The 18,301-nt window shown below is 42.1% G+C and overlaps 1 protein-coding gene across 1 annotated transcript; it reads right to left on the minus strand.

Annotated features, from left to right (window-relative positions):
* Nucleotides 1-588: 588 nt before the first annotated feature.
* Nucleotides 589-17,506, minus strand: PRSS55 (serine protease 55). The gene is made up of 5 exons (XM_047090712.1): nucleotides 17,428-17,506; nucleotides 13,153-13,345; nucleotides 11,374-11,624; nucleotides 9,833-9,975; nucleotides 589-891 (listed from the first exon to the last, which is right to left on the minus strand). The coding sequence occupies exons 1-5, from the start codon at nucleotides 17,504-17,506 to the stop codon at nucleotides 589-591; spliced, it is 969 nt and encodes a 322-aa protein (XP_046946668.1).
* Between the last annotated feature and the right edge of the window lie 795 nt (nucleotides 17,507-18,301).

Genomic DNA, 18,301 nt, shown 5'->3' on the forward strand with positions numbered 1-18,301 from the left:
TTGTGACTTGAGCCTCTCATCTTGAAGAGTGCCACTGTTGGCCACAGTAACTGGAATAGTGATGGACCATAGGCTTATAAGTCACAAGAATTAGACCATAGACTTTTGATGGAAGTATGATAAACAGTCTCTCTCTTTCTACTGGGGATGTTAAGTTAGTAGGATGCAAACTGGACATACTGGTTGTCATTATGGCCACCACTTGGAAGCTCTTTCTGATGGCTATAAATAAATAAGTAAATAGTCCCTGTCAACATCTGTTGAGCCCCTAGTTTCAGCCATGCCTGAAGCCAAACACCACTCTAGGTATTTTTCTCTTATGTACATCTGTAAATAACTGTTTTTGCCCTTAGATGGTTTGAGATAGATAACTCACCTGCAATGGAAAGAATCCTGACTAATGGGGGGACCCAAAGCCCACTCCCCAAACCAGTGATCCAGCCTGTCTTTCTGGTCCTACTTTCTAATATCACTCTCAATTCCTGGCCCTTAGATCTAATCTCATAGCCAGTCCCTCTGCTGGTAGCACACTTTCACACACTTTCCTTGTAAGGAATAGCATCTGCTTTATTATCAGTAGAAAATGACCTAGAATAGCATATAGGACAGAAGGGAAATCAGGAGCCAGAATCTGGGGCTGCCTGTCTCTGGAAATTCTGCAGCGTGGGACCTCAGTCGTTTCCTATTGGGAGGAGATTGAATTTCCTCAGCATTAAAGGGCCTTCCCTCTATCTCGGTCACATTCTTGATCCAGAGGTTGTAATTTTCTAACAAGGTGTATATTCCTGGAGTGTTCTTCTGTCCACAGCTCCTGCCCCAGCTGATGATGCCTACCTGGTACCAGTTCTTGTCAGATTTTGTGGTGCACACCAGAGGTCCCCCACTGTCACCCTGTGGACAGAGAACACAGTTTAATAGTGAGTACAATTCTTGACTGTTCATTCGATACAGAGCATAGCTTGTGAATTGAGAGAATGCACTGGTCTCCCCTGCTCCTGGATGCCAAAGGAAATCTTGCCATTGTTGACCAATGCCCACTCCTTTCCTGGGTCCAAGGGAGCAGCATGCAGCTGTCAAGCTGGCTCTGGGAGTTGCAGGTGTAAATTATAGACAGTGGAGAGGATAACACTGAAGAGGGAGGAGGACAGAGAATTGATGAGAAAAATAATTGCATCCACAATGCAGTGAGAGGGGATGGAAGACAGAGAGAATGCTACACAGATGAAGAAGAGTGAGGCCTTATCAAATCAGAAGCTCCATGAAGGGCTGTAAAAGAAAGGAATGAAAATAGGATACAAGAAATATTATTAGAGTTGTGGAAATGAATTGAGTCTCCTTTGATGTACTTCCAGAGCCATGAAGGAGAATGATGTTCCTTTTTAATTCTCTGGTGTGGGTGTCTTCAGGGCACAAGTGAACTAAGCTTTTCTGAATGTGTGACCCCTCTGGTGTGGAATCCCATGGGTCCATGACTCACATGATTATATATACAGAAAATATATACCAGGTCCCTAACATGTACCACACATATATATGGCTTCCTTTTATCCATTTTGATACATGGAAAATGAGGCTTAAGTGGGAATGAAGGCTTGATCAGGGGTACAGAGTAGCCCAACCAGAGTTGGAACGAGAACTTCCTGATCCCAAAGCACACTTTCTTTCCACCTTGCTACTTGCCTTTCATGGAAGTTGCTGAGTGGCTACAATCATTCAGGAGGCTTTTCTTCAGTGGAGACATAGCTTCCTTTACCAATGTCATAAACAGGTGACTAGAATGAATGGAATCTTATAACAAGCTCTAACAGGTGGAGGTGGAAGATTAATGTTTCCCAGACATAATAAGTGAGGCATAGAGCTATCCCCTTGACTTTTGTTTCTCATCAACCCCGCTACTCACATGAGGTAGGTATTTTGATGCCCATTTTATAATTCAAAAATTGGTCAGAATTTATCAAAAAGTGATCAATTTTTAACAAATCTTCACTGTGGAAAACTAATTGTCAGGCCTTCAGAATACAAGACCTTATGCTCTATGGAAGAGAGAAAAATGTAAACCAATGGGATAAACTGTCTTTGGACAGAAGTGTGAACACAATATAAAAGCAGTACAAAGTGGGGAAGAAATTGATTCTGTTTATGGGAAGGTCTGTCAGGATAGACTTCAAAGCACTTAGTTTGAAGGATGAATAGGAATTTGACAAGAAGACTGTGTGTGGCAATGACTGGAGGGAAGTCAGACAGGAAGTAAAGGGACTAGTTAAGAGGACATGAAAATGATGAAGATCTGAACCATGGATGACTTTGGGGGTATAAATGATGAGGACTAGTTCCAAGGTCATAGGGTGTGGATAACAGAGATAAAGTGCAGAGGAAGATAATGAATAAATGTGTTCAAATGGAGTTTGGGTTGACTGAAAAACACATCCCCAAGCAGAGGGATATACAGAGAATTAACAAAGAGGTCAAGGTTCAAGGATACCCAGTAAATGTGGGTCAAAACCAAAACTGTCCTTTCCAGTACAAAACACTACCTCTAACACTTGTTTGGTTTTTGTGGGTGTGTATTTTTCTTTGTGCTAGTTTTGTTTCAGTCATTGGGCAAGAACCAGATCAACAGGACTTGACTCAAATAACTCCTTCCATAAATTTTGTTTTTATAACTTTCTTCATTTATGAAGGGATGAATTTATAAAAACTGTGACTAATATGTTGCCTTGGTTATTTGTTATTTTCCTACACAACATGGAGAGAACAGTCCTTGGGCAAGCAACTCTTTTAAGCCTCAGTTTCCACATTGTTCAAATGGAGATAATACCAACCACTTCTCGTGATTGTTAGCAAATGAAAATTTAAGAATCTATAGATCACTTGGCACAGGGTAAATGCTATGTAGTAAGTGCCTTGAAGTGTATTAATATTGTTATTTTACCCTTATGTATTACAAACATTGCTTGTAGATTTAGGAAATAGAGATTCTCTTCACAGACTCCTGGGACCAAGAGGGACATCTATAAATACATGTCCTTTTATGCATAAACTTAATTTCTTTCTTTCTATTGGAAAGAAAAAGCAAAGATTGCTGCTGCATCACTGTCATCTTATTAACAATAGTTAAGTGACTAAGGGGGACTTTCTTCCAAGGACTAAGTCTGATAGCTAGGGACCTGTCTGGTAAGAAACATACTGACCACAGGAGCCTCTCAAGTTCACCACAGTGAGATAATTACACCATGTGATCACTCCTGTCTGTTTTGGGTTAGAACCAGATGACCTGACTTCCAGCATGGCCACATTACCACCTGGACTTCAGGCAAATCACTTAAATTCTAAATCCCTGTTTTCTCATCTGTTAAACAGAGATAGTGAGCACTGCCCAGCCCATGGTACAGGGTAATGGAAAAAATGAAATTATTGAATATGTGTAAAAGAGCTAGGAAGTTATTACACTGCTTTGGATCCATTCAGATAGTGATGATTGAAATAAGCATGTTTTGTCATCTGTGAAACAGAGTCTTGATTAAATATTTCTATATATTCCTTTCCAGCTCTGAAAAGTCTGTGATTCTAAAAGTCAAAGATTCTGTGGAGTGAAATAAGACTTCTGTGAAAGTGTCATGGGTGATGAGCTCAAGATAACACAGGACAGTGAAACTACTCTGTATGATACTATAATGATGGATATGTGCCATTATGCTTTTCTCCTAACTTAGAGGATGGACAGCACCATAAATGAACCTTAAAATACAAACTTTGGGTGATAATGACATGTCAGTGTAGGTCCATCAGTTGTAACAAATGTACCCTGGTACTGGTGGGGATGTGGGTAGTACAAAGGTTAAGCATATTGTGGGGACGGGGGTAAACGGGAAATCCCTATACCTCCCTCTCAATTTGGCCGTGAACCTAAAACTGCTCTAAAAAAATAAAGTAGTTAAAAACAAAAAAGCAGCTCAGGTCTAAATCCAAGTCAGTTTGGCAATCCCATGACCAGACTTCCCAAAGCCCAGCTGATTGCCAGCTCTTTATCTCCTCTCCACCTGCAGACTCTTAGTCTCCTTGAGGACCTCTCTCAGACGTCCCCTCCACTAGTGCTACCTTACTGATACATAGTCCCTGGCTTCCTTGGAAAGTTCATCTATTTGACAAACATTTGTTGAGCATTTTTCACGTGCCAAGCACTGCACTAGGCACTGAGAATTTACACATGAATAAGACAATGTTTCTGTTGGAGCAAGACATATAAGAAAACAGTGCATTTCTTTCTTTTATTTTTTAAGTTTAACTATTTTAGAGAGAGTGTGAATGGGGCAGAGGGAGAGAGAAAGAGAGACTGAGAATCTTAACCAGGCTCCACACTCAATGTAGAGCCTGATGTGGGGCTTGATCCCACAACCCAGGGATCATGACCTGAGCCGAAATCAAGAGTGATATGCTCAACCAACTGACCCACCAAGGCACCCCTAAAAATTATTTTTTAACTAAACTCTTTATTTTTCATAGTATAATCTTTGTAAGCGTATTACAAATAGGAAAAGTGTTGGGAAGAATAAAGAAAAAATTCAGTTGTTTTTAATTATAACATTTAATTAAAAAATTTTTAATGTTTATTCATTTTGAGAGAGAGAGACAGAGCCTGAGTGAGGGAGGAGCAGAGAGAGAGGGAGACACAAAATCCTAAGCAGGCTCCAGGCTCCGAGCTGTCAGCACAGAGGCCGATCCTGGGCTCAAACTCATGAACCATGAGATCATGACCTGAGCCAAAGTCAGAAGCTTAACCTACTGAGCCACCCAGGCACCCCTGTAACATTTGATTTTAATTTGTATTTTAAGTATAGCATGATCTATTGCTATTATTTTGAACAGATTTAAATATTTTCATTATAAAATTATCATTTCCCTGAGTTATGTGATGGCATGTTTTTTTAGAAATTTGCTAAATGTAAAAGTATGATTTTCCTTTTAAAGGCAATTATTTTTAAACCATAGGGGATGGTCTGCCTGGTTTATCTATTTAAGTGATGATAATATTGTAGACTTTCAGAAAAATTTCCTTGACGCATCACTGTCAGCTTATTGTTAGCAATAGAAAGCTATCTGAACAGAGAGCAAGGCTTCTCACTTCACAATTTTAAAAACAAGGCCTAAAATGATAACAGCACACTCATTTATAACACTCTTAGGTAATAGATACTTAATTTTAGAAGCTTTCACTAAAGTATATGTTCATAGGAGAGGTATTAAAGCAAAAATCCTAGACTCTAGATTCTTATATTCTTGTGTGAGCAGTGGGAGGGACTCCTGGGGTAAAAGCAAGTCTTTCATGCCTGGCACACACCTCCCTTGGTGATCTTGCTCTGTCCACTTCCCCAGACTTACCTTTTATGACTTTTGGCTTCTGAAATATTGGAAATTCCCTGAGCATATGAGTTGTTTCAAGCCTTTGTGATTTTTCCCACATTCTCTCCAAATGCTCTACCTTTCCAATCTTATCTATTAAATGTTATTTCCCCTTTTCTATTGATATTGGAGTCCTTTTCCTCCTGCTTCACTATGAAATGGTTACTGTCTGAGTCTGTGGCCTGGCTATGTTTCAAAACCTTTCTGTAACTGCTATTACTGGGAAGCTTTGTCTTCTCTTCATTATTTAATTTTGATATAGTTGTAGAATTATGTGCAGTTGTAAGAAATAATACAAAGAGATCCCATGTTTCCTCCAAAAATAACATCTTTACATGTTTCCTCCAATAATAACATCTTGCAAAAGTATAGTACATTAGCACAACCAGGATTTTGACATTGACACAGGGATCCCTCATGTTGCCCTTTTTGTGCTACATCCACTTCCCTCCAACCTGCAACCCTTTCTTAATCCGTGGCAACCACGAACCTGTTCTCAATTCCTATAATTTTGTCATTTCTACAATGTTATGTAAATGGAATCATTCAGTGTGGGACCTCTAGGGATTGGCTTGTTTCACACAGTATAAGTCTCGAGAGATCCATCCACATTGTTACATGTACCGATAGTTTCTTTTTGTCATAACTGACTGGTATTACATGGTATTGGTGTATCACAGTTTAACCATCCACATCTTTAAAGACATTTGTTTTCCATTTTTGGCTATTATGAATGTTATAAACACTCCTGTACAGATTTTTATGTAAATATATGACTTCATTTCTCTGAACTAAGTGCCTAAGAGTGGCATTTGCTGTGTTGTGTTGCAGGAGTGCATCCGGTTTTTTTTTAAAAGAAATTGCCAAACTGTTTTCCAGAGTGGTTGGACTATTTTAAATTCCCACCATCACTGTATGAGTGATCCAGTTCCTCTGCATTTTTGTCAGCATTTGAGGGTGTCACTGTTTTTTATTTTGGCCATTCTGAGAGGTATGTAGTGATATCTCATTGTAGTTTTAATTTGCATTTGCTTAGTGGCTAATGATATTAAACCTCTTTTCATGTTCTTATTTGCCACCTATATATCCTGTTTAGTGAAATGTCTGTTCATGTCTTTTGCCCATTTTCTAATTGCATTTTTTTTCCCTACTGTTTGAGAGTTTGAGAGTTCTCTATATATTCTAGGTAATTCCTTTGTTGTGTATTATCTCCCAATCTGTAGTTTTGTTTCCATCCTCTTGTAAGAGCAATCCAACCAGTCATAAAGGTTGACTAGCTTCAAGTTAACATACTCCTTACTTGCTGACCTAAGTCCCTTGATGTGTAGCAGAAATAATTTACTTTCTTTGAGATTTGCAGACCATGGATCTTGAGGAGTTAAAGGACTAGAACTTTCCCAGGCCACAGAGGCCAGCAATTCTGTTTGAAGTCTACTTGGCTTTCTGATTAGCAAATAGGTTTTTTAGCATTTTTTTGTTTTGTTGTTGTTGTTTTAGGTCCTACAAATGATTGCTTTTTTGTTTTTTTTAAGGTCACACAAATGATTTTACTAACCTCCCTTTGTGCATCTGTAGACCTGGTCCTCTTTTGCAGAAAGAATGGAGTACTCCTGTACATCACAAAAAAAGAATCAGACCCCCTTGCACAACCTCCAAGCACTGAGATAACATCTATAGCTGGCATCACTGAGTCTGCACATAATCAAGAAACGTTGCCAGCCACTGCACTCCCTTTGCTGATTAACTACCCTCAAACCCTTTAAAAATCCCTGGGCCAGGTAGAAACCTTAGACTTGGCTTTTGCTCAAGAGTCCACCTTCCCCCTGGGTTGCTGGATAAAGCTCAAATTTCTTCCCAATCAAAAACTTGTCTCTTGAGTTATGGCCTTTCAAGTGACAGGGCAGCTGAACTTGGATTTGGTAAAACTCTTAATAGGGTCTTTCACAGAGAAAAAATATTTAATTTTGATGAGGTCCAGTTTATCAGTTTTTCCTTTTATGAATTGTTTTTGAAGTCACTCTATGTCTTAAAGATTTCCTGTGTTATATTTCTAAAAATTTTTATACTTTTACTATAAAACTATAGTTTTATATAGTTATATATATATATATATATATATATATATATATATAGTTTTAGTGCACAATACACTTTGAGTTACATTTTAATTGAACTTATTCTAGGAATTAATGGTTCTCAATTTTAAAAAGATTTTTTACTCAGACTTTTGGCTTTATTTTTCTTTATTTCTTTATTTTCCTTATCCCAGGTTTATCAATAGATTAAATCCAACTCTCTGTTCTAGTGATGACAGATCCTGCCTTGAGTATTAGGTTATAACACTCTGGTTCTCATTTAAATATTCAGTTTTAACAGGGCTCTTTGAGATTGGGAGCAGGGGAAAGGAAATAGCAACTCTTTGCCATTGGATTGGAGTGGAAGCCCAGCAGACCAGCGATCACAGCCAGGGGAGGAGCAGGAGTGTCCAGTTATACCTGGGTGGCACACCTGGGTGTGGTGGAAGCTCAAGTTCCTCAGGTGGCCTCCACTGACATCAAGAGAGGAAGAGGGTGGTTTGTTACTACTAGATGATAGTTAAAGCTAAGCTCCACTTAGCTTCCTCTGTAACCACCGTGGAGGTCAGGGGAAGGGAGGAAGTCGAGGTTGTCCACTTGACCTTGGTTGATGGGGTAGAGGGGCTATCAGTTTTTTTCCTGTTTTTGTTGTTGTTGTTGTTTGTTGGAATACAATGTTTAATATTTATTGTCAAAAATGTTTCTGCCTTGCTAGGTTGCTTGTCTCCTGGTCCAAAGAGAGGGAAGTCTTTCTTGTTTTGTTAGTTTCATCTGTGATCATTGGTATTCTGGGTTGCAGGTTTGTCTAGCATCCAGTGTGGGATATATAAGAGGCAAAAAGAAAACCCAAGGAACACACTGTTGTGTCATTCCTTAAGCATTGGGGTATCTAGTCAGTCCATCTCTACCTTTCAGTCTTTATTTTTGTTTTACAATATAATGTCCAGTACTTTTAGCTGTACTAAGTGGGAGAGATTGGGGTAAATGTGTCTACTCCATCTTGTCTGGAACCACAAGTTCCAATTCTTTTTTTGTTTGTTTGTTTTAAAATGTTTTAAATTGTCCAGAATGTGAAGAAAACACAAGGTTAATGTGACATGGATTTTGTCTCTCCTTTTGGTCCTCACAGCATTCACCACATGGGAGACTCCTAAACTCGGCATCATTGGGGCACCTGAGTGGTTCAGTCAGTTAAGCATCTGACTCCTGATTTCAGCTCCAGTCATGATCTCATTCGTGAGTTTGAGCCCTGTATCGGGCTCTGTGCTGACAGTGTGGAGCCTACTTGGGATTTTGTCTCCCTCTCTGTCTGCCCCTCCCCCATTTGCTCTCTCTATCTCTCTCAAAGTAAATAAATAATCATTTAAAAAATAAAAAATAAACTCGGCATCATTGCTGCTGGAGGCCATTCTTTTTACCTCAGAGCCCCTTCTCCATTCTCTTCTCCCTTGATTTCTTCAACCCTATCCCAGCAACTCCCTCCTAAGGCCCTATCTCAGAGCCTACCAGAGTTAAACAATGATAGATAATTCTGTAGATAAATACTCTCCCCTTCCATGAGACAGCTTTTCATTACTCCATAGAATATTTAACATCTGCATTCATAGTTTTACACCAGTGACCAGATCCATTGCCTAGCAAATTAGTAGGAGTAAGTGGGCTCATCAAGGTGATTATGAAGAAAGCATCTCCCAAGACAAAGAGAGCATCCTTAAGCTTTAAAGACAAAACCCATCATTCATCCTTAGAGCTATAAAAAACTAATTTCTGAGTTTTTTCTCTATTTTTTCTAGCATCAGTCAAAAATATTTTTCTTTTTACGTTGTTGTGTTCATTTTATTAAAACTAAGTCATCAGCTTTTAGTTCAGTGACACCCACATGTATCATCCTAAATATTATACGTTTACTCAACTTCCTTCCCAGGAGATTATGGGTTCCTTTAGGTGAGAAACTATATCTCATTTATGGATAGATTCCCCAGGGCTTAATGTGCACAACAGTAGTTGCTAAATTAATGAAAACACAATAGTTCCTTATATGAATCTCAAATTCTGTTTTTTAAGAAGTCCAAGAAATGGAAAAATCTTGGAGTCCTATTTATGTAGTATATCTGTAGAAGAGCAGAAATATTTATGCAGTGTTGCTGCGTACTGAATCATGGGCATGCACTAATACTCCAAAGACCTGGCAAAAAGTACTCCACAGTCCATGCCCGCATTGCCCTGGCTGAGCCCTGATTCCTACACATTGTCCAGACTCTTATTGTCTATTCTCAGTGAGGAAAGGATACCCCTGCATTGGCAGTCCTGAGATGACAGGACCCTATAGGATGAGGGTGGGGTTACCTCCTAATTACCTGGCAAGCATCAAAGCTCTCATTCTCATATCCAGCACACAGCATATTCTTGGTAAGTCTCGGAAATGCCTTTGAACATTTCTTCCAATCCATGATGATCATTGGCACTTTCATCAGATCAGTTTTCATAGAGTTTTTGTCATCTAGCCCACAGAGAAGGCACATTAGAAAAGTCATTAGACAGCATCCCAGTGCTTATAATGCAACTAGATCACCCTGTGCCTCCCCGTGTCCCACCAGCCACTTGTCCACCTTCCACCACATCCTCCATTCTCCACTTCCTTCCAGTAATCCCATGCAGTTCACTCACTCTGCCACCCCAGGCTTTTCTAAACAATTCTCCATCTACTTGAATTATCCCTCTTATTCAACATCATATTCCTGCTTCTAAGCAGGCTTCCTGCTTGACTCCAACCAGCCTTACAGACTTGACTTCTTGGAACTGGCTATTGATCATTTCTTAGCATAATCCTGCCTCTTCAGCATGTGTACCTATTGCTACTTTTTTAATATGTGAGTATGGCACTTCCCCAACACAGGGCTGCTGAAAGTGGGTTTGCACTCCCAGTGAAAACGCTTTCAAGTCCTCCAGATGAGGGGTAGGTTGGTTAAGATCCTTTGTAGGGGATTTGCCAAGGCCCTCTTTGGACTGCCAGCTTTCAGGAATTTGTCTGGACTTCTATCTCATTAACCCAGACCACACAGATTTCCAAATTATTCTCCTTATTGACTGGTTTTAATCTTAAAGGTACTCATCTGCAACCTCTTCACTTCTAACTCTCCAGTAGTGCCCAGAGCCCAGAAACAGTGCTACTCTAATTGTTCTATAGTTACCAAACTCCTGAAATACTTACCACCTTCCAGACCCCAACTGGTTGCAAAGCTCCTTATGGACCTAGAGTCTTGTTCAGGCCTGAGACTATGCTGTACTGTTCCCATACCTTCCCTTACCTATTTTCTTTGGGGATAATCCAATGAGGCTTTCATAATCCCTTTCTACCCTGGTACAGTTTCTCCTATTTTGGCCAGGTAACAATGTAACAAGTAACAACAGATTCATTTCTAAGAATGGTTGGGCAACACTCCAGGACCATCAAAAGTCTGGGCCAGGGCAGGCATCTTAAATGCCCGTAGGAACCAGGTAAGAAACATCAATGTGTGAATCAAGGGAGATGTGAGTGAATAAAAAGTGTAGGGCCCCTGGCAAACCAGAGAGTTTAAATTCAGTTAAACAAACAAACAAGGCTGCTCTGTGCTGGCTGAATATGACCACACCCAGGGTTTGGCTTGGACCTAACATCTCAGCTTGGGGCTTTGAGGAGATGCTTCCTTGGCACTAGGAAGAGCTGATATTTGGCATCTATGAACCTCAGGTATGCAGGGATTTGCTCCAATCCAAGTCCTTTTCTCCTCCCTCCTTCTTTGGCCCTCTCTCCTTTCATGCTCCTGCCCATATCTTTTGATTTACTGTCCCATCTTCAGATGCCAACGATATAGCTTTTCCCCCAGAAACTCTCAAGAAATGCCGAGCAGTCACGTACCAGTGTTGGTCTGACCCCATCCTGCCACCCAGCATTTGTGCCACATGGAGGGGCTGAGCTTCCTGGGCAGGCAGATGGGCTCTTTCAAACCGCTGAAAGTGATGGGCAAGGCCAACAGCAGCAAGGCGATGTCATTGTCCATGTTGACTCTTTGAAAGTCCTTGTGAAGAATTATGCTGGTAACCCTCTTTATTTCCAAGGTTGGGCTTCTTAAGTCATTTGTTCCCAACACAACACTCAAGTCCATTGGACTGGTGGCACAGAACGAGACAGGGGGAGGTGGGAGGAGAAGAGAAGTCACAAGGTACAAAGAATTTGCTATGCCCAAACAACCTAATCCCATATGGCTCTAGGGGCCACTAGGACTTGTCCTCTTGGGGCTGTTGTTCAGAAGATGTGAGAATTTGAAAAAGGTAGAGGGAAGTGAAACAGCAAGGGTGGCAGACCACAGCCACATCGCTGCTCCAGCACAGTCCTAGAGATGTGAATGAGATACTCCTGCCTAATGCTACAGACAAAGTTCTTGGCTCTGGAGACTCCAAAGATACAGAAAAGACCACTTGGCATAGATCAAACATGCTTCAGATAGGTAAGGTGTTATTGCATTGATTTGTCTACCAGCAACTTAACAGACCCAGCACGGAATTTAATCTAGACCTACCATTGATTAAGCAGAAAGAATATTCAATAATAATTTAGGACTTCCCTCCAAGCAGAATGGCCAGAAACTTCCCAATAGCCAATCCTTAAGTATATTATGGAAGCATATGCAACAAGTTTCCTTGGTTATGCCATGGTGAAACTTTCCACTGTTTTTTATTAACTTTTAAAAGTCAATCTTCCTGTGTATCTTCAAACTTTCTTGGGGTAGAGTAGCAGATATAGCAGAAAGCATAAGCTCTGGAGCCAGAATTCAAATCCTATTTCTGTTTACTCTATGTGTATCTTCGGGGAGTCACTTAGCCTTATTGGATTTGTTTCCCTCTCTGTAAAATAGTGTTGTTCATTCTACCTGCCTCAGAGGGCTGTTGTAAGACTGAATGAGTTAAAATGGGGTTATTCATCTACCTTCTTCAGGGTTGGTGTCTGAATGAATAAGTTAATGCAGGTAGTTTCTTAGCAAGTAACTGAATCATGATTACACTAGATTTACAGCCAGTCTCCTGGAGTGCAGAGAAAACTCCACAAGGCGCAAGTAAATAGGGTGTCAGCCCAGGATCTCAGACTTCCAGAATTAGGAGGATTTATTCCTAGAAGGACTTAAATGTCCTAGAAGAGGTGAATGGACCAAGCCTTTTTTTTTTTTTTTTTGGGGGGGGGACAGAGAGAGACAGAGCATGAATGGGGGAGGGGCAGAGAGAGAGGGAGACACAGAATCGGAAACAGGCTCCAGGCTCCGAGCCATCAGCCCAGAGCCTGACGCGGGGCTCGAACTCACGGACCGCGAGATCGTGACCTGGCTGAAGTCGGACGCTTAACCGACTGCGCCACCCAGGCGCCCCTGGACCAAGCCTTTTGATTCCACCAAACCACAAATTTTCCTGAAAAGGACAGTGTGTGACCTCAGGGAAACGATAGTTATTAATTCTAGGTGACCATGAGGAGGGCACAGCAGATGCCAGCCTCAGGTTCACTGTCTTATCTTCCATGGGTGGTAGTCACTCCTGTCTGATTCAGGACTGACCAGGTCTAGGATTTCCTTCAGAAATTGAGTCTTGTTGAGTGTGGGTGTGTCCTGGGGGTGAACATTGTCAGAAGCAATGGGCTCTTGGTACTCACGATAGCTCTTCATAAAATAAGCAGTGAGCAGCAGTGACAATCCACCACTCGTTGATGATTGCGCCACCACAGAAATGTTCGTTTCTTGCTTGAATACTCACCTGCCATGGGAACTCACCCACCTCAGCCTCCATCCCCCCTATGATTCTGGAATACTGAGTTCCTTCCTCAAAAATGGGTCTTTTACCACATTCTGGTAGAATGAAAGAGACAAAAAGGGAAAAGATGCAACATTTGGTCAGTTTCCATAGAGGCTTATAAGTAGCTATCACTATACCCATTCTAGAGATGAGGAAACTGAGGCTGGCCCTGTGAAGCATCTCTAGGAAGACGAGTAAGCCAACAGATGGTTTATTTTGTTAAACAGAGTCTGGAACTTGGGTCAGAAGTGTTGGCTCTGTCCCCTCTCACAGCATTGTGATCTCAGGCAAGTCAACTCACTGAGCTTATTTCTGCTCTAGTCCAAGAGAAATCAGAGTAAAATACTTGGCCCAGAGCCATCCCTGGAATGGTAGGCAGAATAATGCCCTCCCCGCCACCGTTGATGTCCATGTCTTAATGGACCACACCCTGGAACTTGTGACTATGTTACCTTCCAGGGCAAAGGGGATTTGGGAGATGGAATTAAAGTTGCTAATCTGCTGACCTTAAAATAGGGTGGTTATTTATGGATAATGGTAGGGGGACCAATGCAGTTACAAGGGTCCTTAACATGGTGGAAGGAAGCAAGAGAGAGATGTGACTGTGGAAGAAAAGCATTCAGAGATGCAACATTGTTGGCTTTGAAGATGGAGGGTCCACAAGCCAAGGAATACAGATGACGTCTAGAAGCTGAAGCAAGCAAAAATCTCCCCTAAAGCCTCAGATTAGGAACAAATTCCTGGTGACAGCTTGATCTTCACCTGGTGAGAACTGTGCTGGAATTCTATCCTACAGAACTGTAAGATGAAACATGCATGTTGTTTAAACCACTAGGTTTGTGGTGGTTTGTTTCAGCAGCCACAGGAAACATACATGCAGGAAACCAGAAAGGTGGCCCAGAAAGGGCTGGGACCTACTGCAAGCCCTGAGCTATGGTAGGTTAGAACATTTGTGTTCCAGGCAAAGCAGCTCCATGCCCCAGCAAGCTGAGAGCAAAGGCTGTGACTGCTTGTGCAGAGAAGAGAATTCACCTCTGGAGAGAATATGTGTCCAGCTCCTTGCCCCAGGAGGAGGGGATACTCCATTTATATTTGTTGACTTGAAGTTCCACCTTGTGTTCTGGAACAAGGAATGAGTTTGACTCTAAGGAGCCTAAGCCCTCCTCTTGTCTCTTTCTCGATGCCACTTTCCCAAATTTTCACTCAATGAACATTTTGAGGATTTTGTAGTGTAGGTTGGAGTGACCTGTAGTGGTCAGTTTTGTTTTGTTTTGTTTTGCTTTGCTTTTAAAAAAAAGCTAGAGTGAAAATTTAGCAATATGTGTCAAGAACCTTCAGCTGTCAGGAATCTATTAAGACTCTTTGCAGAACTTTGTTTTTTAATTTTTTTTTACATTTATTTATTTTTGAGAGAGAGAGACAGAGTGTGAGTAGGGGAGGGGCAGAGAGAAGGAGACAAGAATCCAAAGCAGTCTCCAGGCTCTGAGCAAGCTGTCAGCACAGAGCCCAATGCAGGACTCAAACCCACAAACTGTGAGATTATGACCCAAGCTGAAGTCAGACATTCAACCGACTGAGCCACCCAGGCACCCCTCTTTGTGGAACTTTTGAATCTGTACTTCCTCTTTTATTTTCGAAACACACATAGAGTGCTTACCATATGTCACACACAGTTACACTCTACAAAGACCAATTTACTTAATTTTCATAACAATACTATGAGCTACCTCACCTACGTACTATTATTACCATCCTCATTTTACGGTTGAGACAGATGAGGGACAGAGAGTTTAAGTTATTTGCCCAATGTGACACAGCTAATCATGGCCATACCCAGTTTTGAACCTAGAGAGTCTGGCTTCAGGCTTGGTTCTCTTAGCACTACTCAGTGCCACTCTTTGGAGTATTCTTCTCTCCTATGGTTGCATGGCTCACTTTGTTCAGGCCTTTGTTCAAGAATCACTTATTTGGACAGGTCTTCCCAGCCCCTCCTGTCCTGGCCCTTCTTTATCTCCTACCCTGCATTATGTTTCTTCATTGCTTTATCATTGTGCTAAGTCAGACATTATTCATCACTCTTTGCCTGACTATGACATCAGAACATAAGAAGCATCTGGGGAAGGAGACATGGAGGCCTTGTTGCTAGTGGAACCACAGCCGGCAGGCAGGAGACACTCAGCAATGGTGAATGATCCTCTAACTCAGTGGCTGCACTGCTAGGAACCTAACCTAAGGTAAGAATCTGGAATGCAGAAGTATAAAGATGTTCACTACAGTGATCTCTATAATGGCAAGAGATTGAAGACATCCTCAAGGTCATGACTAAGTAGGGCATATCCATTCAGCCATGAAAATTATGCTTATGAAGAGCTTTAAATGATGTGTCATGAGACAATGTTACGGGGGAAAGTCAGGATAAAAAAATCATATACAAACTTATGGTTTCAATCATGTGAACAAGCTGGCCTTATGCATGTAGGAAGAAATGTGTCACAGTACTAAGACTGACTATGAACTTCAGGTTTGATTGAATGATGGATGACTGCTATGGGTGCCAATTGTGTGACATCTCTGAAAAGCAGAATATGGCATTTGCTAAGAGGTAGACCCTGGGCTCCCACAGCCCAAGATCCAAATGGTGACTCTGTTTACTGATTGAATGATTTGGAGGAAACTTAAAAACATTGCTTATACTCCCTTTCTTCATTCCTAAAGTGGACCTACCCTATAAAACAGATACACAGGGGTCCCTGGTGGCTCAGTCGGTTAAGCATCTGACTCAGTTTCAGCTCAGGCAATGACTTCACAGTTTGTGAGTTTGAGCCCCATGTGGGGCTTTGTGCTTACAGTGTGGAGTCTTGGGATTCTTTCTCTCTCTCCCTCTTTCTGCCCCTCCCTTGCTTGTACTGTCTCTGTCTCTCTCAAAATAAATAAACTAAAAAAAAAAAAAAACCCAGATGCACAGATTAAATGAGATAATGGGTGTTAAAGTGCCCAACACAGTGATTGGCATAGAGTAAATCCTCAAGCCACATTAGCTGTCAGAATTTCTCCTATCTTCTTGTACCAAAGTCTCCACAAGGCTGGCAGCTGGGCTCCATTCTCCATCTTTGTCCTGAGAACAACCAATATCACCAGTGTAGAATCGTGTGGACTTGTAGATTAATACCAGAGCACAAAACCCCTAAGCTGTGATGGAGGCAGTGCTGAAATGGGTGAGAATCAGCTGCAACTGAACACACTGGCAGAGGGGTGCATTCTGCTGATTCTCTCCAACACCATGCACCATCCCCCAATCATATTTCAGTTAACCCCAGGCTAGAACGAGGGAGGCCAGGTGAATAGGCTGTGTTCATTTCATGGGGTAGTGTGCAGAGAGGGAAATGTAAGCCTTGGAGTCAGATGGGTGCAAATCCCAGCTCTTTCACTTCCCCACTGTGTGACTTGGGACAAATCTTCAACCTTTGTAAGGCTCAGAGTTCCTAGCACATGCATGGGGATGAGAGTGGAGACCCCACTGTGGGGGTGTGTAAATTAAACATGGAGAATTACGTGACCCATAAAGGCAGCTAAGTAACCCTTCCTTCCAACCTCAGCCACCCTTGGAGAGAAAACCCATGAGGGAGCTGCCTACTGATAACAGAAGACCCTGGCCTCCTGCCCGCCTGCACACATGTGAGTGTGCCTAGCTATGCTTCTGCTCTGCATCTGCAGTTCATGGGAGCTCTGTCATACTCCCAACCCCCACACTCTTCTTCCTCTGATTTAGAGGTCTGATGTTCAGCTCATTCTGGGCATTTGCTTCTAGGTACTCCGTTACTCATTCAGGGATAAATTCTAGGATTTCAAAACTGAAACTTAAGGTCAGACAGGTTGAACTTTGGGCTGAGGAAGAGAAGAAAGGGAAGTATTTTCAGGAAAGGTTTGTGGGAAAACCTGAAGGAACTGCTGTTCTGCTCTTTTGGGCCAACCTCTTAGTGGCCAATTAGCTAATCAATGAACTTGCTAACCAGATCTCTACCTCAGCCCTTAATGCTCACCATTGACTGGATGAAAGTGATGTGAGCAGGGCCATTGTCATGCCCAGCCCCACCTGGGAGAGCTACTATGACCACTGGGACAGGGGTCCACATACCGAGATGTACGCCCTTGGCTTGGGACATGAGCAGCAGAATTGATAACAGAAGCATGGCCCTTGACTTTGATGTTGGCATAGGAGGTGATGGAGGCCAGGGCTGAGGGAAATGATGCTGACAGATCCTCCCTTCTTATAGCCAGTCCCTGGCTGGTGATGTCACAATGGGCTGTGAGTTTGAGAACTCAGTCAGGTCATGCAGCCTTCTCCTCCTGCCATTTTGTTTTCAAGGTGGTTGCACAGAAGGACCTCATCCTTGAAGCCTTCTTGTCTGAGCCTCCCTTCCTGCTGATCTGGGCAGGACCTGTCCCTCACTGAGTCCTTGATAGGCACCTTGCTTTTGTCTCTGTCACTCCCACCCTTTTTAAAGGCTCAAATGCCTATTCCACAAAGCTGGTCATGTAAAGGGTTCTCTGTGAATCTGTGTATAAGACATCAGCAAGGGGTTGCCAGGCTGGATCTATAGATTGGGCAGAAGTTCCAGGAGGCCAAGAGGCCTCTCCCAGCACTAATGCTCTACCCAGTACATTTGCCCTTAAGGTTTTCTGCTCAGGCCTCTGATCTGAAGCTGCAGGTGTGACCCTCCCATGCTGGGTTCAGAGGCTCTGACTGACGTCCCCTCATGCCCACCACAATCCTTGCTCCCACCACTTTCTGGGTTGATTATGCATGGCCTCCAAATCTCCAGATATGCCCCTGTCCATTTCTAAAGATGGAAAAGTCAGATCTGAGGTGTAAATTCCTGGTCCATGGCTTCTCCTTATGTCAACACCTCAGTCATGAGATTTAGACCTTACTATTTTTTCCCTGAACTTCCAGCACACTTATTTGGGACTTTACCTAACCATCCTCAGTACTGCCTTCCTGGTCACTG

The sequence above is a fragment of the Lynx rufus genome, unplaced genomic scaffold (assembly GCF_022079265.1).
Source record: "Lynx rufus isolate CCGP_SWC_20201006 ecotype Redwood Valley unplaced genomic scaffold, mLynRuf1.p SCAF_3, whole genome shotgun sequence".
Taxonomy (NCBI): Eukaryota; Metazoa; Chordata; class Mammalia; order Carnivora; family Felidae; genus Lynx; species Lynx rufus.